Consider the following 27,309-nt stretch of genomic DNA (forward strand, 5'->3'; position numbering starts at 1 on the left):
TTTGAAGATTTCTAGCATTTTATTGTAGAGTTTTAATGTGAGGGCTTTTAGAATAGCCTACCATTACTATGAAAAAAATATTGTTCGCTTATATAGACAATCAACACCATTTATTTTCTAGAGAGAATCTATTCTATACCACTGAGTTTGTTCGAGTTCAATGATTTGCCATTGACATTGTCTCCTTCTATACTATACCGCCGACTTTATCAAATGTTCTACGATACGCGATTGGGCTGGACATTATTTTTAAAAATACCCAAAATATCCTTATGGACATACAAGGTTAACAATTGATTTATCCTATTAGAAGTTTCAAAAAAATATGAAAATTTTTATATGACCTCCTTAGAGCATCTCCAGCAGGGACCTCAAATCCAGCCCCTATTCAATTTTTGAGAGTTAAGATAAAAAAAACTAGATCCAGCAGGGACCCTACTACAGCCTCCAAAGTGAGGAGGCCCTCAAATCCTCCCCTCAAGGCCCCAGTCCTGGGGACTCCGGAGCACGCCCCCATCGTCATTTTTTTTTTGGCGCGGATATAATTTTGCTTCGCGCATTTTCTTGTTATTCCCGCACGGCTGCGACGACGGATCTTCTCCGGCGAGCACCGACGAATTCCCAGCACCTCCGTCAAGACTGCCCCAGAAAGGTAAGACTTTTCCATACCTTTCTTGCCCGCCGTTCTCAAGGCCTTCGGCGGCAGTCCATGCGCATGCCCAGCCGCCGATCTCCCGCCATCTGCCTGGCCACACGCCGGCCGTCGCGTGCCCTCCGAGGCTGCCCGCACACACGTCGCCCACCTGCACGCCGTCTGCCCCCACGCTGGCCTCCTGCCCCCATTGATTTTTCTGGAGAAACTCTAAGTAGGTCATGTGGTGCGGGGGTTCAGTGGTAGAGTACTAATCAATTTTCTGAATAACTCTGTTCTTGACACTTGTGGACATGTGGTGGTAGATGGTTCTGGTGGAGACTGACTTGTTTTTAATATTTTTTTGGAGAATTGTAGTGGACTTTGTCGGCAAGAAAAATCTAAATTCTCAACTAGTAATGGTTGTGTTTAGTTCACACTAAAATTAGAAGTTTAGTTGAAATTGAAACGATGTGATGAAAAAGTTGGAAGTTTATGTGTGTAAGAAAGTTTTGAAGTGATAGAAAAGTTGGAAGTTTGAAGAAAAGCTGGATCTAAACACGGTGAATATATCACTGTATTTATACTTAGTAGCACTGTACAATTGTTGCAATGGATCGATTAGAACCATATATATATATACAGGAGTAAGTGGTACTGTACTAGTACGATTCCACTGCTTTTCATAGATTGAATGTTGCATACTGTATATGGGGTATACTCTGTACCGTGTATGTGTAGTTGGATGTGTGCATATGCTCTAAATTTTCTTATTAATTTTATGATCTTGTGATGGCAGTGTTTTTTACATGGATTTCTACGACGACGATGACGACGACGATGATCTCATTACCGATTGGTGGGATCAGGAGGAGTTGTCTGACGATGATGACTACTACATTGCAGCTGCTCTTCTTACAGACATAGAGCATAAGAGGACCAAAAGAAAGCGTCGTGGTTCAGTCCCAGGTCGTGAGATAATTCATAGGGACAGGTTTGTTGGCAATTTACGCATAGTGGCTGATTATTTTGCAGATCCTCCTGTATATAGTGCAAAATTATTTAGGAGGAGGTTCAGAATGTCAAGGGAGCTCTTCTTGCGCATCGTGGCTAGTGTGGAGGCTCATGATGACTACTTCAGGCAGAGACCAAATGCAGTGGGTCTTCTCGGTGCCACTGCATTGCAGAAGGTGTATGGTGCAATTCGCATGCTTGCATATGATATTCCAGCCGATAGTCTTAATGAAGTCGTGAGGATTTCAGAGAGCACCATGATAGAAGCTTTCAAGCACTTTGTCAAGGCTGTGGTGGATGTGTTTGCTGATCAATACTTGAGGGCACCAACTACTGAGGACACTGCAAAGTTGATGGCTATAAACACTCCAAGGGGGTTCCTAGGGATGCTAGGTTGTATTGACTGTATGCATTGGAGGTGGAAGAATTGCCCAACAGGCTGGAAAGGACAATACTCAGGGCATGTGGATGGGCCAACCATGATTCTTGAAGCTGTTGCATCTAAAGATTTGTGGATTTGGCATTCCTTCTTTGGACTACCAGGTTCTCTCAATGATATCAATGTACTACAGAGATCACCACTCTTTCAAAGGCTTACATCAGGGACAGCTCCAGAGTTGGAGTTTATGGTGAATGAAAATAAATACACCATGGGTTACTATCTTGCTGATGGCATATACCCTTCTTGGGCCACTTTTGTGAAGACCATTTCTAATCCACAAGGTAACAAGAGAATACATTATGTAAAAGTTCAAGGAGTGAGAAAGGATGTTGAAAGAGCATTTGGTGTTCTACAAGCCCGCTTTGCAATGGTGAGGGGTCCTGCTAGCTTTTGGGATACAGAGACCCTATGGTACATAATGACAGCTTGTGTAATCATGCACAACATGATCATTGACAATGAGCGAGATGAAGATGTAGATTTTGACTATGATCAGGAGGACAGTGAGGTGTTGACGAAGGAGGAATACCAACGACGTAATAAACCTGTGTTAGAGAAATTTCTAAAGATACATAAAGAAATTGAAGACCGACGGATACATGAGCAATTTCGAGATGATCTTGTGGAACATTTGTGGGCGCTTCATGGTGCTCGGTAGTTTGTTTCATTGCATTTTCTATCATGTGTGGGTTATGTTCAATATTTGCTTCTAGGATATATCATTTTCATGTTTGAAAATTTTGAATTCAATTTTGAATCGTGGTGTTTGAAATTGCAAATTTGAATATGGTTGAATTCCATGCGCTAGAATTATTTATGTTTAAATTACTATGTGTTAAACTAGATATAAATATAAATTCTATACTAAAATAAAAGAGAAAAAAAATAGGGGCTAAGATATGGAGGCTACTGCTAGACATAAAGACATATTTAGGGTCCTAAAACATTGAGGGCAGCCCCCATTTAACTTTTAGGGACTCGAAAGTAGGGGCTACTGCTGGAGATGCTCTTACACAACATGGAAGATTTTTTAGAAGTTTCGAGTTTTTTACATTTATATTTTTTGAAAAATATATAATTCATTTGCTATATGCTATATAAAATACTTTTTATTAATGTTTTTACCATAAATCACCTTTCATACACTATATAAGATATTTTTTACTATCGTATAAACAAATTTTCTCTCATATACCACATAAAAATATTTTTTTCTAAAAACTAAATATACCAGAGAAAACTTGAAACATGTATACAAACTTACATTGTGTAATGAGACCACATAACAATTTTCATATGTTTTTGAAACTTCTAATGAGATAAATCAATTGTTAATCTTATATGTCTCGAAGGGTATTTTGGGTACTTTTTGAAAAAAAGGCCCAGCACAATGGCGTATTGTAGACATTTGATAGAGTCGTCGATATATTATAGAAAGAGACAATGTCAGTAGCAAATTGTTGAACTCAAACAAACTCAGTGCTATAAAATAGATTCTCTATTTTGTAACCCATGAGATCGTAAGAATAAAACTAACTATAACTATTATAATACTTAAGCCATACGGTTATCTCCACTTCAATCTCTCCTGATCATGTGCGTTTATTTTTTCAGGATAGCCAACTATCGGTTATTTTAAGCACCTCGTGTTTCTCTCATCCACACATACGCAAAAGTTCTATGGAAGCATTAATGTATCTTCTATATATAAAGTACGAATTAACCCCTCCCCGAACTATAGCGGTCGTCTGAATTACCCCCCTAACCATAAAACCCGACATTCTTCACCCCCAACATTACAAACCGGACGAATTACCCCCCTCGACCCAATCCGCGGTGGTTTTGGTCTACGTGGCGTACACGTAGCAGTCCAGTCAGCATTCTATTTACTAAAAAAAAAATGTGGGACCTACCTATCATACTCCTCCTACTCTTCCCCCTCTCTCTTCTCTCTCTCTCACTACTCTTCCTCTCTCTCTCTTCTCTCACGCGCACGGCGAGCAGGGCGGAGGGGTGGTGGCGGCGGCGAGTGCGACGGCGAGGCGAGCGCAAGGCACGGCGGCGGCGGCAGCGAGGCAGGGCGGAAGGGCGGCAGCAAGGCAGCAAGGCGAGCGCGAGTGCGAGGCAGGGCGGAGGGGCGGCGGCGGAGGAGGAGGAGGCGAGGCGGCGCGAAGGTCGTCAAGAAGGACGGGGAGGCCGGAGTCTTCGCAAAGACGAGCGGCGGCGAGGAGTTCCACGGCGCTAAGTGCGTCGTGACGGTGGGCGCCTGGACAAGCAAGCTGGTCATCCCCATCCGTCGTCGTCCTCATCCCGTTGCCGGCGTGGACCTCCGCCGCCGCGCTCGCTTCGCCGCCACTGCCGCCCTTCCGCCCTGCCTCGCTACCGACGCCCCTCCGCCCTGCCTCGCCGCCGCCTCGCCTTCTCCGCCACCACGCTCACTTCGCCGCCGCCGCCGTCCCTCCGCCCTACCTCACTCGCCGCTGCCGCCGCCTCGCCTCCTCCGCCGCCGCGCTCGCTTCGCTGCCGCCGCCGTCCCTCCGCCCTTCCTCACTCGCCGCTGCGCTCGCTGCCGCCGCCGCCCTGCCTCGCCGTCGCCTCGCCTCCTCCGCCGCCGCGCTCGCCTTGCCGCCGCCGCCCTGCCTCGCCGCCGTGCTCGCTTCGCCGCCACCGCCGTCCCTCTGCCCTTCCTCACTCGCCGCCGAGCTCACCGCCGCCGCCGCCCCTCCGCCCTGCCTTGCACTCGCCTCGCCGTCGCACTCGCCGCCGCCGCCGCCCCTCCGCCCTGCTTGCCGTGCGCGTGAGAGAGGTTGAGTGAGACAGAGAGTGAGAGAAGAGGGAGAGGAAGACTGAGGGAGAGGAGAGAGGAAGAGTGGGAGGAGACAGGTGGGTCCCACATTTTTTTTAATAAATAGAATGCTGACTGGACTGCCACACGTACGCCACGTAGACCAAAACCACCGCTGATTGGGTCGAGGGGGGTAATTCGTCTGGTTTGTATAGTTGGGGGGTGAAGAATGCCCGGTTTTGTGGTTCAGGGGGGTAATTCGGACGATCGCGATAGTTCGGGGGGGGGGGGTAATTCGTACTTTTTCCTAAATAACATGATTGTTGTACTTGCTCTATAACCGTAAAATCACTCCATTAATTAAGGTGAATATAATAGAATAATTCTCCATTGGTAAGAAGATGAGGTAACTTACAAATGATAACTTTGGAGGTTGAAGAAACGACATTCCCCAAAGTTCAGTAATATACATCTCACCAATCTGTCTGGGTGAGTATACCTTTGATGGCTTGATAAAATCAAGACAAATCCATTGGTGAATTAAGTCATCCTTAATTATCTTTTGGCCTTTCGGAAAGATTGCACAATAAGCAAAACACATCTTCAAGCATGGATTCATTCTGACATAACTTAACTTCAAGGATATGCAAGCACATGATGTGTTGATGAAGATGTATCTTCTGAGGTAGATAAATTCCAAATATCACTGTTTTTCAGTGACTCCCATTCACCAGGCCCTTTGAAATGTAATGTGTACCCAATGGATTGAGCTGCCAATGCAACACCTTTACACTTCCTTGCAATCTCCATTCCGATGGGTTCCAATTCCGACTGTTCTTTGTCATCTCTGTTCACAAAATCGCTTTTGTGTTTGATTATATGCCAACACATTTTATCTGTCAAGCCCTCTACATTGTAGGGTTCAATGTGTTCTGCAACATTCTTACCAATGGCTTCTTCACGTGTGGTAACTATGACAATCACCTTGGCTAACTTGAGGAGGGCTTGTAGCTTGAGTTTCAACTGGTCTAATTGAAAATCATTTTTCTCCCAAAGATCATCCAAGACAATAGGAATATTCATATTAGCTGTTGCCGTCTCCAAATCGGTCATCACAGGAATCCTTTTGGAGAGTTGTGAAAATATTGAGTTCTCAATTTTTTTTAGGTCGAACACCTCAGACACATAGATCCACACCAGGAAGTACTCTTTAAATTGTTCATCACTGACAATTAACTGTGCTAAGGTTGTCTTGCCGATTCCTCCCAAGCCATGTATCGAAAGGATTATGAAACCATGTGTCAAGATCTTGCTTGATAAATCAGCAACTATTTTCTTCTTCTCTTCAATCCTTCCGACGATTTCTGCTTCTTCCACCACTGGTGATGTTGCCAGCCGACCACCAGGAAGTATTTCCTGTACATCGGAGCTGAAATTGAACTTGAAATCTCTGTGCAGTTTTGTGATCTTCTCTAGTTGCACTGTCATCTCCTTCAACTTATTGGCCATTTTGATCTTGGGCCGTACTGTGAAACAACATGTGATGGTTGTACACTGCAAGTTCTATAGTTTCCGCGTTAGATTGTAAAGTAGCACAAAACAGTACATATACTTTTTTTTTCAAATATAAAAACATTTCTTGTACTAATTGAAGACCACCCTAGTAGTCCTCTTTTGTTAATCATCAAAAGTAAATAAACACTAACGATCCGATCTATTTAATTAACTGGTATTCAATGAATATATTGATCGGATCTCTTTGACTTTGACTGGTATTATATGGACGTCACTAATGAGAGATTTTCTGCCGTACTTGGAGTGAGCCAAATCCGTTGATAGCTTCTAATCTAACAATCCATAATGAATACGTTGAGTTTCATTCAAATTAGATATTATTTTTCTATAGCCAGTAAGGGCAAGTACAAAGGTAGAGACCGGTATGGTCTCTACGTTAATTAGAGGCTATCACGTTACAATAGTTAAGCCAGTACAGTCTCTAACCATTAATTTACCAAAATATTTTCTTACTAGTCATCTTTCCTTTATTAGACTCAATGCAACAAAAAAATTTCCTAATAAATGCTAAGAGTCGACTCTACACCGTTGTCATGCGTAGCAACTATCTTTCTCTTTCATTCTTCCTCTCTCTTCCACGTCACCAAATATGCTTGCATAACAATAAAAAGAGACCGCTAATAAAAACCATTGTACATGCCCTGATGCCCTAATGTAACGAAGCAAGAAAATAATTAAACAAGCGTACACGCGCAACCATTGCACGACAAAAGTCTGGCTACAACCTAGGGCTGGCGATTGTCAAGGCGACATATGTTTATGTAGACTCGTTCCCAAAAATTAATTAATTTTGGGACGAAAGAAGCACATGTTTTGGAACCAGCATCCCCTAATTAAAGATGTGCTAATAAGCCATGATAGTTAATGCCAGTTCTAAAATGGGCACAAGCACATACGTACTCACTCCGTCCAACACAACTCAACCAACTTCTACCATCCTAACTACTCTCAGCACATAAAACGAGAAGTTTTCTTTTCACCTATCTATCACTCTTACTACTTTTTCCAATAATTAAGAGCATTCTAGTTATTTTCACTCTCCACTATTTCCACCTTAGGATGCTAGGAATGGATTTTTCTTGGACGGAGGGAGTATCTTCGTAAGTGCTGGTAGTTCTAAACATAAAGCCGTCCTCCTATTTAACTGTTTTTTTATTATTAGTGAGAACCGACACATAATGGTATATGTATATTCCAGTTCTTAATAACTTTTCACTCATGTGAGGCTCAGAACAGGAGGAAAATGCCTGATATATGCTGGGTGTACATATTTGGTGTCTTGTACTACTAATGCACTTCCATTAGCAATTTTAATAATTGCTATCTAATATCATATAATATTATAATCACTACTGCAGAACACCCCATAGAGACCGGACCGACCTTATAAGTGCCGATTTGCTTAAAACCGGTACTTGTAACAACTTCTTGGTATCGGTTTATAACAAAAACCGACACCAACAATTATAGGTGCCAGTTCTTATAACAAACCGGTACCTATGGACATCACATAAGTATTGTTTCTTATAATAATCTGGTACCTATAAGTGTGGTAGCATAGGTACTTTTTTTTTATGAACCGGCACATATAATGACCTAACTCATATATGTGTGTTTTATTATCTAACTTTTTCATATAAAATTGGATGAAGGTAAACTTTATATATATATATATATATATATATATATATATATATATATATATATATATATATATATATATATATATATATATATATTAGTAGAACTCGACGAGATCTACAACTTTGTAGTTGATGACTTTTCGATTTAAGGTCGTTCGGTGGTTCAAAAATATGTTGCAATGTCTCAAATCTATTTGCATGAGTGGATATTTAAAATTCTATACGATATCAGATGGAGACGAAACCTATATAAAAGTTATAGATATAGAAGATATCTACATTTTTGTAGTTGACAAACTTTTTATTTGAGCTTATCTATGGTATTAAATATGGATTATAAGTTCGGATGATTGTGGTCTCAAAACAATAGTATTTGTTTCCCGGACAAAAAGTGTTTTGTAGATGAGATGGTAAGTTGACTTCGTGTGAAGTGAGAGGTCTTGAGTTCGAATTTTGCTTGACACATGTATATGAATATGGGTTGAAAAAAATCATGTGACTTGTGTGAATGATTGTGTGATAGTATACAACCGGCACTTATGTAGTAGTGAACACAGTTCAATATACTCAAAGGGTGGTCACACATGTGATCAAAGGTAAGCAGTCCATATAATAATCCGTTGCTCCCAAGCCCAGCGCCGCTAGATCTGTCCTCGTGTGGTTTGCTGCCATCATCATCTTCGCCCTAGCTGCCATTGTCATCACCCTAGCCGCTGCCATTGTTGACATCGTCGCTGGCGAGGCCCAACCACTCCCGTGGCCGGCAGAGGAGGATTGGCCCCTCTAGGGGCTAGGGGCAGCAGATTTGGCTAGTCCGAGACCACAGTCGACGTTGTGGTCGCCACCGCCACTCCTGCCGTGGCCGCCCGTTGCCACTTGAGGCTGTGGGAGAGAGTGGAGGGTGGGGGAGATGAGGAGGGCAAGTGGGAAAGTGAGAGGGAGAAAGGAGGGTGAGAGAGAGAGGAGAGAAAAGCAACAGAGAAAGTGGGAGAGAGAGAGAGCACAATGAAATTAAAAGGGAGAGGCGAGAAGTCTAGGATAGAAAAAATATGAGTGGAGGGGTAGCTATTACACGAAGCAGACAAGAGAAATAGAAATGCCCGCCTGTGAAAAAGCTAGAGGCCAACATGCGAATATCCATTTTTACTGATGGACCTCAACTGAACAGCATCCAAATACTTTTTTTTCATACATGTGTTCTTTTAGCCCACATGCGATAAAATAGCAGTGCTTTTGTGTTTTGGCTGTCTGGGAAATCATTTTTCTAAGTAGTGAATCATGAAGTGTGTGTAAATTAAAAACAATAAATCTTGTTTGGCAGCATAAAAATCATAAAACTGAATTATTAGTATCTTGGAAGGAAGACAGCACAAAACCTTTGCTGCAGCTTGTTTGGTGAAGAGGTCGGCTTCAAACTCATCGAACATATCAGAGATGTCATATGCAGCGAACTTGAGGCGCTTCAGCCACAGCCGCACCGCCTTGCTCTTGATGGACCGCGCCTCGGCGTCCTCGAGCAAAGCCATCACGAACTCCAACGCCATCTCCATGTCCTCTAGGTCGTCCTTTAAGTTCCACTGCATCATGACCCGATCAACAATGGCGGAACCAATCTTGTCACCAATCATCTTGACGACGGCAGCACTAAGCAAGCCACCGAGTTCCGCCATGGCTGCTCTTCTTTCTGCACTAGCTAGCAAGCTCTCGCGCTCTGGGATTTTGGGCGCGTATGCTCTTCAAGTTCAAGGTTTGTTTGTGCAAGCCTAGCTAGATTTATGCGATGTGTTCTAGCCAGTCGCAGAGTTTGACCTGTCACAAGTCCTTGTTATTGTAAGGCCCAGTTTAGATCCCACCCTAAAATTTTTCACCTTGTCACATCGAACGTTTAAACACATGCATAAAATATTAAATATAAACTTAAAAAATAACTACTTACACAGATTACGACTAATTTACGAGACGAATCTTTTAAGCCTAATCTATCTATTATATACTAAATTATATACTAAAAGTCCATTAAACTTCCTACAAACACTCTCAAGCCGCCACGTGAGACTCCTACAAACGCTCATAGATTGCCACGTGGTGCTTTAACAAATCTTAGAAATTCTAAGAAAAAACCAAAACATCTAGCCGTCAATTTTCATTTAATTTGGTGGACCTATTATTTTTAACCATTAGATCTATTTCAAAATATTACTAAATCAATTTATCTCTTATAAACCCCACACATAGTTCCGTGCCACCACTCTCCACGTACGTGACGTACGTATCCCCCACCCCTACTCCTTTTTTTTCTCTCACTTATATTGACGAAAAATTAACTAATAATTTAAATTTAAGTTCTACTAAAAAAATCTATTATACTTCCTACGAACGCTTCTAAATCATCCCGTAACACTTCTACAAACGCTTCTAGATCACCACGTGACGTTTTAATAAATCCTAAAAGTTCTAAGAAAAACCAAAATAACAAGCCATCGGTTTTTATTTAATCTGTTAGACCTATTATTTTCAAATATTAAATCTATCTAAAATAATTACCAAATTAATTTATTATCTCTTGAAAACCCCACATCACTCCATCTTGAAAACCCCGCACATCGATCATGTACGTGTAAGTAAGTATCCCCACCGTACTACTTTTTCCATTATTTTTCTTTCTCAGTTAGATTAGATAAAAACCAAACTAATTCGCATCCATATTAACTATTTGCTTTAAGTTTAAAAATACTAATATGTCAAAATGACATTACCAACTTTACCATGAATATATTTTCATATATTATGTGTTTGTTTATTCATATATTATTAGAAAATTAATGATCATATACTATAATAAATCGGTGGACCCACCATTTTTAATTATTATATTTATCTCTAGAAAACATGGCATACTTATCTTATATATATATATATATATATATATATATATATATATATATTACATCACTTCTATAAAGACTCCTAAACTGTCACGTGGTACTCTGATATTTGTTAGAGAAAACCTTACAAATCCTGAGAAAAAAGAAAAAACATCTAATCTTCGATTTTCATTTAATTCAGTGGGCCTACTATTTTCAAACCATTAGATTATGTTTATTTAGAATACACCCCATCTAACCTCCCCGGTAAAAAAAAAATGAATAGTTGTATGTATATATACGTACTCTCGTACTTTGCTACTCACAGCAAAAAAAAAAAAAAAAGGGAAAAAACGTAATTATGATTAAGAAAGAAGGACTAGCCCTGACACAGTCCCACCTAATTGGTACGAGAGAAACATACATACATACTGTTCACCCAAAAAAATTGAAAAATATTCTCACTTGTACAATACGTACTACTATCCTCCGGATTGTGGAAAAAAAAATCCCGGGTACGCACATACTACGCACCGTCCTTCCTTGAATCTTTATACATACGAGCAACATCCACCCGTCCCTAATAAACTTATCTAAATTAGATGTGTATAATGAAAATATTACGACTATATTTGATATTAACTACATTTAAATTTAAAAATTATCACATGGAAGCATATTTAGTTCTTTGCCCACTAAATGTATTAACAAAAATAGATAACTCAAATCTAGGTCCTATTCAATCTATGTTAAAAACAATAATCTCCACCCATCCTCCTGGTATACGTACACCTCTACCCTCCCCATATGACTCTCTCAACCTCTCCTTGCCAATTCCATTATCTCCTTTACTACTACTTTTAACTAACATAAAATAGAAATAGTCATAGCTATTCGCTTTAATTTATAACTAAATAATAAATCAAGATCACACTAGCTATATTTTGCTATATAAAAGTTAAAATACATCGTTTACTTGACAAATAAATAACAAAAAAAATAATTGAACTTATGTATTACGTTATAGTGATTGTACATAACAAAAATCAATTAAATTCCATCTAGAGCGCTCATAAAAACATCATATATCATGTCCTAAAATTCTAAGAAAAATCAATTTATGTATCCATTATTTTAACTATTAGATCTATTTTTTAAAAAGTCTTAAGTCGCCAAGTGTCATGTCATATAAAAAACAGAAATAGCCTTAAAAATTCTTAGAAAATGAAACACCCTATAATCAGCTTTCACTTTAAACATTTACAAAAATAGAAAAATAAAATCTCGTCCGCCTCCTCGCCCTCACACGCACAAAACATTCATTGTCCCCTCCTTATTTTTTATCTATTAAACTAAAAGAGAAATAGTCAATAATGTTGGATATTTTTTTGAAAAACAAGGTACAATTGCAGGCGCTCAGAACGCGCGCGCACTAACACATCCTACCCCTATGAGTACTTTTGAGAGACTGGGCCCACATATTTTGAGATTGATAAAGTCACCACGAGCGCCGCACTGTCGAAGGGTACATCGTCTATCACTGAAATAATTTGTCAGTCTAGGACTTTAACCCGAGTGGGCAAGTTACACCACAAGGAACCTAACGAGATGAGCTGCGTCCACTTCGCAATAACGTTGGATATTAATACAACCATAATTTTTAAGCTACATTTTCTAGAATACTCCTATGCCTTTTAAACCGATGGAACTATTATTTCTAAGAAAAACAAGTGTGTATTTATGGTACATCACATTTCAAAAATATTATTGTGCAATTATATTTTATCATTATTGTATTCATGTTAGTTTTCGTAGAACCTCTTACCCACTCTGCATGAAATATTCATAGATGGACCATCTCTCAAACTAAATCTATCATATTAGGCTATATAAAATTTAGTGGAGCTTCATGTCCCACCGAATTCATCCTCTAATAAACCATGATAATACATATGCATTTAAAAAAACCTTACTTTTACTTTACACTTACTTTTACTTTCGTTGACATGGTTTCTACTTTACACATGTTTTCAAATGATGAAGAAGGTTATAAATAAGGCAAATTTTGCTACAGGACACTACCTATGTGTGGTTTTATCCCTAAGACACTACCCAAACTCACTTTTGGGGGAAAACACTTCATAAACGTGGTAATTTGACAGTGCACACCGCGCCGATTAAAATAATAATTTCCGGTTGAAGAGGAGAGAGAAATCACGTGAAATGTCAAAAATACCCTTGGGCCCACATATCAGCTCTCCATCTGTCTTCCTCTCTTTCTTTTCTTTCTCCCTTCTTCTTCTTCCTCCCGGTCGCGGCTTGCTCGGTGACAGCAGCGACACCCGGAGCGTGTGCGGCCTACTCGGCACCGGTGGCCGCCGGAGGACCTCCTTCTTCCTCCCACGCCGCCTCTCTCCGTTCCACCTTGCCTCCATGCTCCACACCGCGCCGAGCCGGCCAGCGCTCAAGCATGGCCGCGCCGCACCATCGCCGCCCATCACCTGCGCCCCACGTCGTCGGCGAACTTGACCCACCCGGGGACGCGGAAGAAACCCGGGGCCTGCGCCCGCGTGACCTCGATCCTCCTCGCCAGGCCAGCAGCAGTGCGGTGTCCACCGCCGGCATGAGGTGGCCCTACGCCATGAGCGGGACGAACACGAAGTGCGCCGCCGCCATCGATGCATGCAGATGGCTCGTGTTCTCGCTGGTGATGTATTGCTATTGCTTGTGCAGCTTGCTGCTGATCCATCCATATGTGTGTGTGCCGCCGGTGATGTGTTCGATCGTTTGTTTCCATATGCCGACGCGTGCTGCCGCCGTTGCCACTGATGGAGCTGGCGTCGACAACATCCTCGATCTCCTGCAGCCACTGCTCGGCCTCAGCCGGCGGTGTCCGACGTCCGGTCGAGCACCATCCTCGCCTCGCCACACCGCCCCTTCATCGCCAGCCACCACCACGACAGTGTGGATGGTCCGCATGGCTTCGTGGAAGCGGGAAGTGCGATCGAGGCCGTTGCGAACGAGCTGGAAGGAGGGGATAGAGAGAAGAGAGATAGGAGAGCTGATATGTGGGCCCAAGGGCATTTTTGACATTCCATGCGATTTCTTTTTCCTCTTCAACCGGAAATTATTATTTTAATCGGCACGGTATCCACTGATAAATTACCATGTTTATGGAGTGTTTTCCCCCAAAAGTAAGTTTGGGCAGTGTCCTAGGGCTAAAACCACATGTAAACAGTGTCCTGTAGCAAAATTTTCTTATAAATAATTGCTTATAGATATCACTTAAATACGATATAATATAAATCGCTAATACGTTAGAAAATTATAAAAACTAATGCCGACGAAAACAATGGAGAAATTGTGGCATATGTTTTCCAGTTAAAATTTCGCTCTTATAAGTGTCTCAAATTTAGTGTACGACGCATGCCCGCGCATTCGCGCGGGCTACCTTCCTAGTTGTTCTATAATTTGACAATGTGGTTCTATAGTAAACAATTGCTAATGAGATGATAAGTTGTTGGACTGAAATATGCCTAACAAAAATAAATTTTTCAGATTTGAAAATATACCTATCAAAAGTAAAGTAGATAGAGGGAGTAGTATGCTTTCAAATTGTTTGCAGCGGGAAGGGGAGAGTGATCAGAGAATCTTTCTCTATCGATCCTATACAATACAGCCTCCATAGCGATCTTCTTGACGGTCCAAGTTTAATTAAAGATTGTTCACGCAGCTCAAATCATGTAGGAGTACCGATTAATGTGGGCGAAAGCATATTCAAATACTTGCAGGCGGCCGGAGGTCGCACAAATCAATTAATGCCGGTGCCATTACCCATGACAACAATGTGAGGTTGCAGATAATCAAAGGTGGAAGTGATCGATCGAGCAATTGATTCATTTTTTACTAGTCACTAGAGTAAGTTTAATAGTATAGTCAATTAGAGCCAGTTTAATAGTATAGCCTACTACTATAAAAGTCGCAACTATGCTGTTTTCTCGGAGAGGTTGTTAGGCGTCTGGGAGGCGACTGAGGTGTGCCTCCGGTAAGGTGTGTCGCCCGTGTTCGGTTCGGCGGTAAGGTGTGCCGCCGGTGGTTGATACGGTGATGGCCTGTTGCCGTGGCTTCTCGGGTAGGCGCTGGCTGCCGTGAGGTGTGCCGTCGGACCTCCAGTTGTTGCCTCATGGAATGAGGAGACAAGGTGGTAATGGTAGATGGCGCCTCACCTTAATTGGCTCCGGCGGGGGCAGCTGCTTCTAGTGTGCTGAACAAGGTTTCCACCTCGCTGGCGGGTGCGTCGTCTCAATAGAGGGATGAAGCTGCTCGGTTCCGTTTGGCGCAGATGGTGGAAGTGGCGGCAGCATCCTGTATCAAGCCGAAGCGGGTGCATGCGTCCTCTGACCAAGAAATTAACGTTGGTTCTCCACAAGGTTCCCCTTTTTCTGTTTTGCAGGAATTGCAGGAGGAGGAATCGCTGGAGAGCGCTACCAAAGCTTGGTGTGGTCCTCTTCCTTCTCCAAGACGATCTCCTCCAAGAACATTGGGATCAGCTATTTCTTCTGCATTGCAAGGTAATTAAGGTTGGTCGGTGTTTCCTTCAACAATTCATGGTGGTAAGCTTTTGTCGGTGAGAAACAAAACTCTTCCGGCGGGCATGCAAAATCCAGTGTCCACCTCTAATCCGCTTAGTTTGGCTTCTCGGTCAGCGGATTTGAGTTTGGAAAGCTTTCCTGAACTACCGGTGAATCTTGATTTTGAAAATCCAAAAAGTCCAAAGAGTCTCCCTGCCTCAAAACTTGTTATTTCGTTTCAGCCCACTCCTGGATTGGTATCTCTTTTCACTAAAACTGGTACGGCGCGGTGCAAGGGTAGGGTGACGAGTACTTCGTTATCGCCTTCCCCCTTTCACTCATACGCCGTTGTTGCTCGTTCGGCGATGGAGCGGAATCACCGTTAGGGTTTTGGTGCAGGCGGCAATGGTGGCAACGGAGGCTATGCACGCGGGTTTCATTCGGGATTTGGTGTTGGAAATCAACATGGCGGTGCTCCGGGTGGAAGAGGGCGTGGCCGCGGGAGAGGGAGCCCAGGCGGTCGCCCTGGGTTTCGCCATGACTTCTCTCATGGTTGTAGATGGAATAATACCGGTGGAGGTCATGGGTGGAGTGGTGGCTTTGGTCTCAATGCTGGTCCGAGTGGAGGTGGATTTAGGTTGTGTTTGGAGGTGGGTGTTGGGAACCCATCTCCCATACACGGAAAACGGAGTGGCCCCATTAGCACGTGATTAATTAAGTATTAGCTAATTTTTTTAAAAAAATGAATCAATATGATTTTTTTAAACAACTTTTGTATATAAACTTTTTGCAAAAAATACACCGTTTAGTAGTTTAAAAAACGTGTGCACGGAAAAAGAGAGGGAAATGTTGGGAACTTGCTCTTGCAAACACACCCTTAATGGTGTTGGGTTCCAGGCTCCTTTTGGATCTGCTGCTCGGCCAGATGGAGGTGGCGCTGGTGCTGGTAATCTGGTCTTTGGTGCTGTACAAGGGATGTTTGCTCCTGTTTTTCCGGCTGCTAGCGGAGGTGTGCTGCCGGTTGGCGCTTTGCTGACCGGTGGTGTGCTGGGTGGTGGGTTGCAGATGGCTTGTGGTGGCTTGCCGACTGGGGGTTTGCCGGTTGGTGCTTTGTCCACCGGTGGGGGTGTGTCAGGTAGTGGGATGCAGGCTGGCTTCCCAGCGATTGGTGCTACTCCCGGTGGCAGGTTAGCTGGGGTTGGTCCTTCTGGGCCCGCGAATGGGTCTAATCCTTTGCCGTCTGGTGGTGTGCTGGGTGCTACATCGGCTATTGCATCTGGGACTGTTTCGTCAATTAAAATTGCTGAGTCAAGAAAAGGAAACGCCCAACAGGATAGGTTAAAGGTGGATGGAGGTGGGGTTCAGACAGGAGGTTCGGGGGCAGTGGTCTCCAATATTTCTAGTGGTTCTACTTCTGGTGTAGTGGTTCTACTTCTGGTGGTCCTGCTGGTGGTTATGTACCTAGTGGAAGGGCTTTTGGTGCTTTTTCTCTTGCTCCTTCTGCTTCGGTAATTGGAGGTGGTAAGCACTCTCAGGTTCATGGTGAGCCGGTTCAACATGTGATGTGTCGACCCCCGATTTTGAAAATCGAAAATTTTCTGTGTTTATCAGTATCAATCCCTGGATCAGTAGTTGGTACACACATACATAGCCGAATCACAACATATCATGAATGAATTCAGGCTAAGAGAGTTAAATGCTTACATTAGGGCCAGGTAGGCTAACAACTATCAGAGAACAGCAGCGGAAGAAAAAATAATACAAGGGCCCGGTTGACATGCCACAAGCACTCGACTAGGGAACCAGACCTAAAATGGAACCGCACTCCGATCATCATGTTAGGTACGCAAGTGTACTAACAAGGGCTTCTCTTCAACACTCTGCTAAAAGATATATATAGAGCAACAATGAGTACAAAAGTGCTCAGCAAGCCACCACACAAAATGCAGTAATGTACAGGATAATACAAGGAGTGGCTATGGTTACTTTGCGTAAAGCTGAGTTTTCAAATATCATTTCACAAACCTAATACCTAGCATAAACTGATCAAGTTTTAACTCCATTGTTCATTAAACAGCGACGGTTCTGTCCACCATCCATTGTGTTCCCAAGGATAGCTTCCCGCCACTGATCGTCATGGTTTTTTGGGGTCTACCCCTTCTCGCCTCTCGAGAAGTTGATCCACCAGCACAAAATCATCATGCAACATCCCACCCATTCAGTTTAAGAATCTAGAGTCTAGCCAAGTGTAATACACGTCCTGGTGCTCAATAACCGCAAGCACGACTATTCGAATAGATTTGGTTTACTCACACTGCAGTGGATGTATACTTTACCCGTACTCCACAACTGCCCAACACATGAGCCTCGTCCCAACACATGAGACGCGTCACGGCAAAGCTTTTCAATAACCTCACATTGGCAGTACCCGCTCCATGAACTTAAGTCCTCATGCACTCTAGGCGTACACGGTTTCCAGCAGTGAGAGGAGTTCTGGCACTCCCGGGAGGGGAAAAACACACGCATTCCTAACATTGCTTCTTGTAGTTGAACCCATTCCATGTCGGCTGTCCTCTCTTGGGTGTCTTCTTGTAGTCTTGTCAAGTCAGTCTCTGGCCATCCTTACCGGGCATCCGCCAGTAGACTGCTTGTCGATTCACACACCTAAAAGAAACCACTATGCAGGGATACTGCCTCCGCTCGGCTATTTACTCCCTAGGTCTATACCCATTCGAGAAGTACGGTTGTACGGGGGTCATTTTATGCTTAGCTTCATGGCTCGGTCCTTAACTGACCAGGGACGACACTAGCCTTTATCGGACTCCACCCAAGTCATCCAGCCACCCCAGTCGAAAATATTTGTTTAGTTTTAATTTTTCTTTCACAAATCATCTTATCAATGTCATGACAATGTGGTGCTCATGTCTTCACATGCCGTATCTCAACTACCTTCCCCAAGGTCGTTGCCCAAGCATAAATCATTTGGCAAATATGAGAATGCATGAATCTAAATTAGCATTACTAAGCATTTGTCATAATTGACTAGGGACTCATATGTAATTATGGATACAAGGGAATAATGAGGTAAACAATAATCAAATGCATGGCATAATAATAGGTAGTATATTCATCATTGCATGCAATTTTATTTGTAAACAAAACAATTTCGCAATTGGGATCAACATGCTCAAGGGATGGGGTGATGACTTGCCTGCTCAGGATAGTTCTTATTCTTGATATAATCTTAATCAACCTTTACCTCCTGGAAGCTGCATACGTTGCCTCACGACTAACCGATATACAATTCTACAATACGCGAGAAAAACCAATATTCAAACAACAAGCAAATATGCACAAGCAAATTATAATTATTGGGGTCAAACCTAGGGCTGTTCATACTACTCTTGTTTGCTAACGGATAATTTAGGGGCTTATCATGGCGGCTTATTTAGGGGCTAATCATCATAGTATAAATGGGATACACATTTCGTTAATTCGGAGTTGATCTATCTATTGAGTTATGGAAGGGTTATGTGACTACGCATGCATCTATCTAAACACAATGGTGATATACTAAAGGTTCTATTGTTGGATGGATTTAGGGTCAAACAAATAATTATAGTGAATCATCTGTATTATTATTTTATCAGTGGAGTGTCTATTTTAATTATGAGCACATTTTTAAGTTGACCATTATCTAATCATTTGATATTGATTATTTTATTTTATAAATATAAATATATGTTATTGAATAGTGAATTATATACTATTGGAAAGCTTATGAATTTATATGAATTTAGGTTCAAGTTTCACTCAATTCCAAGTTAAAATGAGTGAGTTATGCTAGTTTAAAGATTCAAGTTTGAATTAATCCGATAAATAGCGAAAAGTTACTGTTCCTAATTGATTTGTTTTTAATCCGAAATCCTATCCACAGCTAGCTCGACTGACATGCGGGACCCAGGGTTTATTCCTTTTTCAGCGAATTATTTTTCTAGAGGGAAATAGGAGTGGGCCCGACCTGTCAGCCACAGAGGGCTGAGGAGATCGTCTCCTACCTCTCGCCAGTGTGAGGCAAGGCAGCCATGGCTGCGCGTGGCTGGGCATGGCCGGGGAGGGGCGAGGGAAGCTCGGGGGTGGCCAGGGGAGATGCGACGGAACTCCGGAGACCTCCCGCCGGCGGCCAAGGCGCACGGCGGGGCGTGAACGGCAGTCAAGCCAAGGACCACCATGGTCTGGGCTCGGAACATTTTGGGGCTTTGGTGCTTGGCATGAAATCCGGCCAAATTGATGGGGGCACGAGCATCCACGGAGTCTGGTGATTCCGTTTCACTAGCTAGACAGGAAAGGGAGCTCCCGGGATAGTCTGTTAGAGTATATGGTAGTTAGAGATGTATTAGGATAGGATTGATTTGTATGAATTCCTTCCTTATCTGTAATCCTTCTTTATCTTCTTCTCATATACTCCTATATATACCGGCCCCCTGAGGCTCAATACAATCAATCCACGTTATGCAGTATATCTCTCCTCCTACAGTATCCAACATGGTATCAGAGCGGGCGACCTAGGGCCGCCGCTCATCGCTTCCGCTGCCGTCGCCCCCGGGAGGCGATCTCGCTCCTGGGGGCGGCCACCCGTTTTTTTTTCTTTTCCTTTGAGTCGTTGTGCTTCGCCGCCGGGATCGATTTTGATTTCCTCGGCCGGGGCCTCCTTCGTCGAGCGTGCATCGCTGTCATCGTCGTCCTAGGGGAGATCGATCTCCTCAGGCGTTTTCGTCGTCTTCGCGTTATCATGTATGCAGCGGCTAGCAGATCACATCTACCTCCATGGCCGAGCACCGTCGTCCACGTCATCAACAAGAGCCAGCGTCGACCTCGCTGCCGGGAAGGGCCCCTCGCCGGCTCCCGCCTCTCCTCCGGCCGGCCTCGAGCTCCTCAGACTCAACCGGCGCCGATGGTCACCGGATCTCCTTCGTGCCCCGGAAACTCCACCCTCCGCCTCCGGCGCGCCTCCTCGTCCCCATCTCGGGTCGCTGCCAGCAGGGGCCCTTGCACTTCCACAACCTCCATGTGTGGCGCGGGTCGTCGTCGGGTCGCCAGCGCTGCCCTGCAGTCATCCGCGGGATCCCCCCGCTCTTCACGGCGCCGAGGTCCACGGGCTGTCGTCCACCGGGTTCCCCCTGCAGATGCCAGTGTCCCGACATGGGGGGCTCACGGCCGCCACCGCCCGCCGCCGGAGGGAGTGCGCGGCTGAACCAGAGATCCCGTCGGGCCAGCACGCCATCCGCCCTAGGGTCTCTCGTCACTGCCGGCCAGCCGGCCTCTACCCGTCGGCTACTTGCTCTCTCTGCAGTCTGCCTATCTGTTTCTCTTTCCTGTCATCTTGCACTGTTGCACATAGCAAACGGAAGAGAGAGAGAAGATGGGTGCAGACTGTAGAGGGCTCGTTGACCGGCATGCATGGAGGGTTCTGGTGTTCTAGACATGGTGCTACCGTGCTGTTGCTGTTGCTGTACCTTTGTTTTTTTTCCCCTCCCATTCAGAGAGCGGGTTTGCGTCGCCCACTGTCTCATCGACATCTGCGCGTCTCTGACATCGGCATTGACTCTGCTTCGACTACATCGTTCCGCCCCGCGCATCGACGGACTGATCACCCGTTCCAGCACCCGGCTACAACGACTTCTACAACCGATCGTCATCGAACACGCGTCTACGCCATCAAGCTTCGGGTTGCCGCTGCGTCGCCCCCCTCGGGCCGTAGTGCCGCTGCCCGTGGTCCACCTCCACTGGTTGTTGGAACATTGAGAGATTCCCTCCTCAGCGTGGCCTTACTACCGGTGATGTTCTTGTCGCTGCATCGACATGGAGCTGCAGCTGTGTTGTCCTCTCGGACCACAGTTTCGCTGCTTTCGTCGTCTTCATCGCCGTTTGCACATCGACACCTTTGTTGTCCGCACTGGTCATCGTCAGCCGCTCAGGGCCTTCTTCCTCTACTTCGAGCATCGCCGCCGCATCTCCAAGTTGCCACCATCGCCGCTCTAGGCTGGTGGTCCAGCTGCCTCTACATGGCTACCGACGTCGCGGTCCAGGCCATTGGTCCCGCTACTTCGCCTTCTACTTCGTCCAGCATGACTCATCGCCAGCGTCGCCGTATCTTCCTCGACTACACTTCGCTCTTCTCCGGCAACTGTGTGCTGCTCCGGCAATTCTCCCTCTACGCCGTTCTCGCGCAGCGACCGTCTTGGAGGCCTTCTCTGCTAGTCTTCTCCGACATTGGCATATGATTCGTGGTGGTCTGTCACACCCTGAAGTTTCCCCCCCTTTTCTTGCTTTAAAAATTGGTTAAATAAATTGCCCGAAGAAATTATCTTAATTAACCTAGAGCTAAATCCCTAATTAATAAATGCAATTAATAATCAGAAATAGCATGGTGGAATTTTTCTTGAGTTCCCCATGCTCCAATGCATTAACAAGATTTTTAGTGGAATTTTCAAAGCCTTGTAAATAATTTTAACCAATTAAAAATCACCAAAGTGCAATTTTAAATCCCAGGAGAAAAATCCTTTCTTCTTTTTCTTTCTCTTTTCCTTCTTTTTTCTCTATTAGGCAGTCGGCCCATCCCTCTCCCGCGGCCCCTCCTCCTTGTGGGCCGGCCCAAGCCGCCCCTCCCTCCGCTCTCTGGGACGCCGACAGGTGGGCCCCACCTGTCGGTCGTCTCCCACCTCCGGCCGTAGGAGCCGGAGCTCCAACCGCTGCCGCCGAAACCGCCGCGCCGCCGCCTCCTCCGCTCCTCCCACGCCCACACCGCGTCGCTCCCACGTCCTCCCCATGTCGCCGCCCTCTCCCCCGCATCTCCCGGCCCGCGCGCGCGCCCGAGAGGGCGGGATTCGGTTTTGAATCCCCCCATTCTCTCTCTCCACCCCCACGTCGCCGGCCAAATCGGCCACCTCCCTGGCCACGTCCGCCCCCTCCCGCACCTATAAATTGCTCCCCGCGTCCCCCTCTCTCGTTTTTCGCACTCGCCGCGCCCTCCCATGCTTCCTATCGTCGCCGCGCCGCTCGCCGCTAGCGCTGCCGCCTACCGCCGTCTCCGGCCACGCACCGCCGCCACTATAGCCACCGCCGCGCCGCGCAGTCGCCGCCGTCGCGCTCACCGAGCCCGCCCGCACCTCGGCCGCCGCTTGGTTGCCGCCGAACAACGCCGGAGCCCTTTTCTCCTCGCGCGCCGGTGAGACCTTCTCTCTCCTCCATCTCCGGCCGGCAATTCAAGCCGCCGTGGTCGCCTTCCCTTCCCCTAACCCCTCTCTGCTCTCTCTTAGGGTGCCGCCGCCGCTCGTCCGCGCCTCGGCATCGCCGGTCGTCGCCGCAGTTTTCTTCCTTCACGTCGGCCGCTGTGCTCGCCGGTGTGGAATCCCCTCTCCTCCTTCCTCCCCTCCCTCCCATGAGCGCCGCTGCCCTCCACGCGTGCACCGTCGTCTTCGGCCGCCGCCACCGCCGCCTTCGCGCTGGCCGCCGCCGTCTCCCGCCCCGCCGGTCACCGCCGGTGACCGCGCGTGTCGCCACCGGCCGCCATGGCCGCCGGTCGGCTTTGAAGCCGAGCCGAGCCGTGCCTAGCCGCCTCCCCCACGCTGTCCGATCGCCTTTGAGGCCGATCCGGACCGTCGGTCCCGTGGACCGGCGGTGGACCACCCGCGTGGTCCCGGTCCACGGTGGACCGGCCGCCTTGAGCCGCTGATATGCGGGGCCCACCTGCCGGCGCCTTCCCCCCTCCTTTGATGACGTCAGCCCTGGGTATTATTGCGCAATAAATTGATTAAGGACTTTTCTTTATTAGTAAAAACACAGTTTATCTTCTAAAATTCATAAGTAATTCATCCGAGCTCCGTTTAAGTCCATTCAAGTCTCAGTAAATCAAGAAAAATGCAAAGAATCCATTAAAATTGGTTTTGTTTCCTGTTTCAGTAGTCTTATAGCATGTTTTGCTTGTGTGCTTTGTTTGTCGCATAGAATTCGGCCGTTTCGTCGATCCACGGTTTCTCGAAGACGTTGCTGAGGTCTCATCAGTTCGAGAGCAAGGCAAGTCATGCAATACGTTTGAACATATTGTACCCAATTTACCAATATCCCGCATTTCTATTAAATGTTGCATTCTTTTACAATATCATGTGGGATGGGTCCTACTACTCAGCCATATATTGATTTCCTTATGCCATTGACAACTTGGGTATTAAAATGACTAGATGTTGGTTTAGGAAATGCTTAGCCACGCTTATTTCTACTAGTACACGAAAAGGGGATCACATTAAAGCATAGACTTTGATTATTGGCAATAGCTTTGGATTGGTGCCACCGCAATGGTGTTAGTTAATTAAAATACACTGAATGGTGGGCTGTGGGTGCATGGTTTTGCTGGTCGCACCCATAGCAATTAAGGACCGGTTCACGGGAAACCCTGGGAGACTTACCGTGCTTACCACAAGCGGGAGTGGGTAACTGCTTGGTCTGAAGTATAGCTCGACCCTTTCCTAGGCACCGGTGGCGAGGGTGGGCGTGATGGAGTTGGGTCGGCCGGGGTGTCCGGTTGTCCAGCTGCCGGATTCACCGCGGCGCAAGAGGGGACCGCCCACTGCCTTTTGAGGGGTGGGGGTGAAACCTTAGCGTGGTGTGGATGGTTAGGGGAGGGTTATGTGGAGGGTCTTGTCACGATTTCCCCCTTTGCAGTATCATGGTGATACTTCGGGGCATGGCGACATGTGTGGAATCGTGTCTTGTGGGTACAGTTGTACACCTCTGGCCAGAGTAAAACTATTTGAATAGCCGTGCCCGCGGTTATGGGCAATCAACCAGATTCACCGTGATTAGTCTCACCCCTAGTTTAGCTTAATGAACTGGTGTAGTTCAGGTGGATGGTTGGGCCTGTTGCAACGTGGTGTAGCGTTGGACAGTGATTGGTTAATATTGATTAATTACTACAGCTGTTTTACTGCTTTCAACTACTGCTTTGAAATGCCTGCTTTGTGCAAAAGAACCCCTAGCTTCCTTTGGTTATATCCTGCATCATACCTCCTCTTCCGGTATGACTTGTTGAGTACAGTGGGTAGTACTTAGTCTTGCTCTCTTTTCCCCCACACCCGAGTTGAAGTTCTTCTCAGTTGGAGCCGTCTCAAAGAGGTTGGTTTCGTCGCTGCCGTCAAGGTTTGCCTGTGGAGTGGAGTCGCCCGCTGCTGAAGTCAAGCTTCCCGGTTTAGCTCGCTTCTATCTTTCCCGCTGCATTTGTAATCTTTTATATTTTTGTAAGACGTGGGTCTGTATGTCAACAATTGTCGTTTGTGTACCCTGGCTGGTCCTGGACAGGGATTTAATGCACATTCAGCTTAGAAATTCTGGTTCGAGAATTTCTGGTTGTGACATGGTCCCCTGTCTCGCTCGCGCGGTATTGGCAACACCGGCGCGCGTGTTCGTCTCGAGTTGTCCCGGGGTCTGGCAAACCCTGTGTGACGTCTCGTCCTTCACGGTTCGACTACATCGGCTCTTCGGCATCAACTTCCTCAACGACTACCGCGATCGTGTCACCGTCTTCGTCTCCAGCGCGTCCTCGCACACCTTGGTTCACGACACCCTCCCGTGCATCCACGACCACTCTACGGCGCCCCATGCACATCCTGCGGCTTGGCTACCTCGACATCAGCTTCCTGACTTCAGCTACATCGACCACGACCACGGCTCCCTTGCACCCTTCGCTTTGGCTACATCGACAATGGCACAAAGGGCTATCATCCGTATTGAGCACTCTTGCCGGTTTCTTCTCCAGTAAAAGTGTCCGCGCTGCTCACGCTTGGACTACGGGGGATGTTAGAGTATATGTTAGTTAGAGATGTATTAGGATAGGATTGATTTGTATGGATTCCTTCCTTATTTGTAATCCTTCTTTATCTCCTCCTCATGTACTCCTATATATACCGGCCCCCTGAGGCTCAATACAATCAATCCACGTTACGCAGTATATCTCTCCTCCTACAGTATCCAACATAGTCTACCCACTGGGAGCTCGCTGGCGGCGGAACGGTGGCCGGGCAGGCACGGCGATAGGCACTAATCACACAAACTGGAGCAGGTGCCCGCTATTAGAGGTATAGAGGATGCTATGGGCGCGAGGGTTTACCGTCAGACGGTGAGAAGGCGAAATGCGGCGACGCGTGGTGCGGTGCGGCAAGGAAGCAGAGGATGCCGACGGCGGCGAGCGCGCAGGTGTTCGACAGCAGGTCCTCGGGTTCCAGCAGCACCCGGCGTTGATACATGGCAACAGCAGCAGTAGAGGCGGCCCGAGCCACGGTTCCCGCGGTCAGCTATGCCGGCTTCGGCTCCAACCAGTGATGGTGAAGCATGCGCACAAGGTGTTCGATTAAATGTTTTCGAGGAAAAAGGCAGAGAGATATGGGGTTTTTATGGGGGCTTGGCTTGGGGATAAGCCAGAATGGCGTGGAGGATAAGGTCGATGACAGGAGCGCTCGATGGCTGTCTACGGCCCAGGTTTAGGGAGGTTCTATGGCTCCATCATCGCATCTATAACCTATAGGACTGCAGGTCTGGGCTCTAGCTGGAGGACCGGGCTCCGTTTTACCCATCAGACACAAAGAGCGGCGCGAGAGCATCATTGGATGTGGATAAGGCGGCGAACGTGGCCATGGTGGCTTGGGGAGAGCGGGTTTTTGGCGTCGGCGTAGGGTGGTTGGCTAGGGCTAGGGGGTGACGTACGTGAGGCGTTGAATCCGGGAGAGCGGTTGGAGAGGATTCGCTCGGCTTGGTGTGGCGCAGGTTTTGGCGCGACACGGCACGGAAGGGACGGCGCACCGGCACGGAAACGATGCGGTACACGGGAGGAAGGGGCAAAGTTGGCCTGAGCGCTCGGTCAGATGTCTGCAGCTTGGGCCAGGAAGCTGTAGGCCCAGGTCGAACAGATGGTGGGCAATGAACAGTGCCAGCTGGAAAAATAAAGAAAAAGAAGGAAAAGAAGGAAAGGGAGGGGTTAATCTGCAAAATAGTTGAGGTTGGATTTGGAATTGAGATGTAGCTCACTATATTTTGGATTTGAGAATTCAAATATTTTATTTGCATGTTTATTTATTTATTCATATCTCTACCAAATGATTTTACTCTATATTGGATTATTCCAAAACTAACTTAAATAATTGGGGGGGCTTTGATAGTCCTAAAATTAATTAAAATATTCTAATGGGTCCATTATTAATACAATAGCACATTGCTTGAACTTATTTGTATAACAATGTTTTTTTGTTAATTGTATTTATTATTTAGATGCGCATCTTTAATTTGATTTTTCCATTGAGACGATTTACAGTTTGGCAAGCAATAACAACCATAACATCCAGCATGATGCAAAAGTTTTAAAAAGTTCAAAATTTTAGTGATTTTTATAAAAACAATGATAATTATGATGATAGATGGCCCTTATTATTGATGGGTTATGCCTAAGGGAGATTCAAATGTCTGGTAGGAATTTTACTTGGGCAAACAATCTAGCAAATCCAACATATGAGAAGCTTGATAGGGTTTTAATGTCCACAGAGTGGGAACACAAATTTCCTTTATCTTCTGTGGTGGCTCTTAATAGGGATATCTCGGATCATACCCCTTTACTTTTGAATACAAATTCTTCATCTCTGAGTAATGCTCAACATAGTTTTAAGTTTGAACTTGGTTGGCTATTACAGGATGGTTTTGTTGAGATGGTGAAGGAAATTTGTTCTAGTGCTGACGAAGGCA

The 27,309-nt window shown here is 45.7% G+C and overlaps 1 protein-coding gene and 1 pseudogene across 1 annotated transcript; one reads left to right on the plus strand and one right to left on the minus strand.

Moving 5' to 3' along the window:
* The first annotated feature begins 1,341 nt into the window (after positions 1-1,341).
* LOC127754691 (uncharacterized) lies at positions 1,342-2,745 on the plus strand. The gene is made up of 2 exons (XM_052280264.1): positions 1,342-1,346; positions 1,431-2,745. The coding sequence occupies exons 1-2, from the start codon at positions 1,342-1,344 to the stop codon at positions 2,743-2,745; spliced, it is 1,320 nt and encodes a 439-aa protein (XP_052136224.1).
* A 2,434-nt stretch (positions 2,746-5,179) lies between these two features.
* LOC127754692 (putative disease resistance protein RGA3) lies at positions 5,180-9,760 on the minus strand (annotated as a pseudogene).
* Between the last annotated feature and the right edge of the window lie 17,549 nt (positions 9,761-27,309).

The sequence above is a fragment of the Oryza glaberrima genome, chromosome 11, assembly GCF_000147395.1.
Source record: "Oryza glaberrima chromosome 11, OglaRS2, whole genome shotgun sequence".
Classification (NCBI taxonomy): domain Eukaryota; kingdom Viridiplantae; phylum Streptophyta; class Magnoliopsida; order Poales; family Poaceae; genus Oryza; species Oryza glaberrima.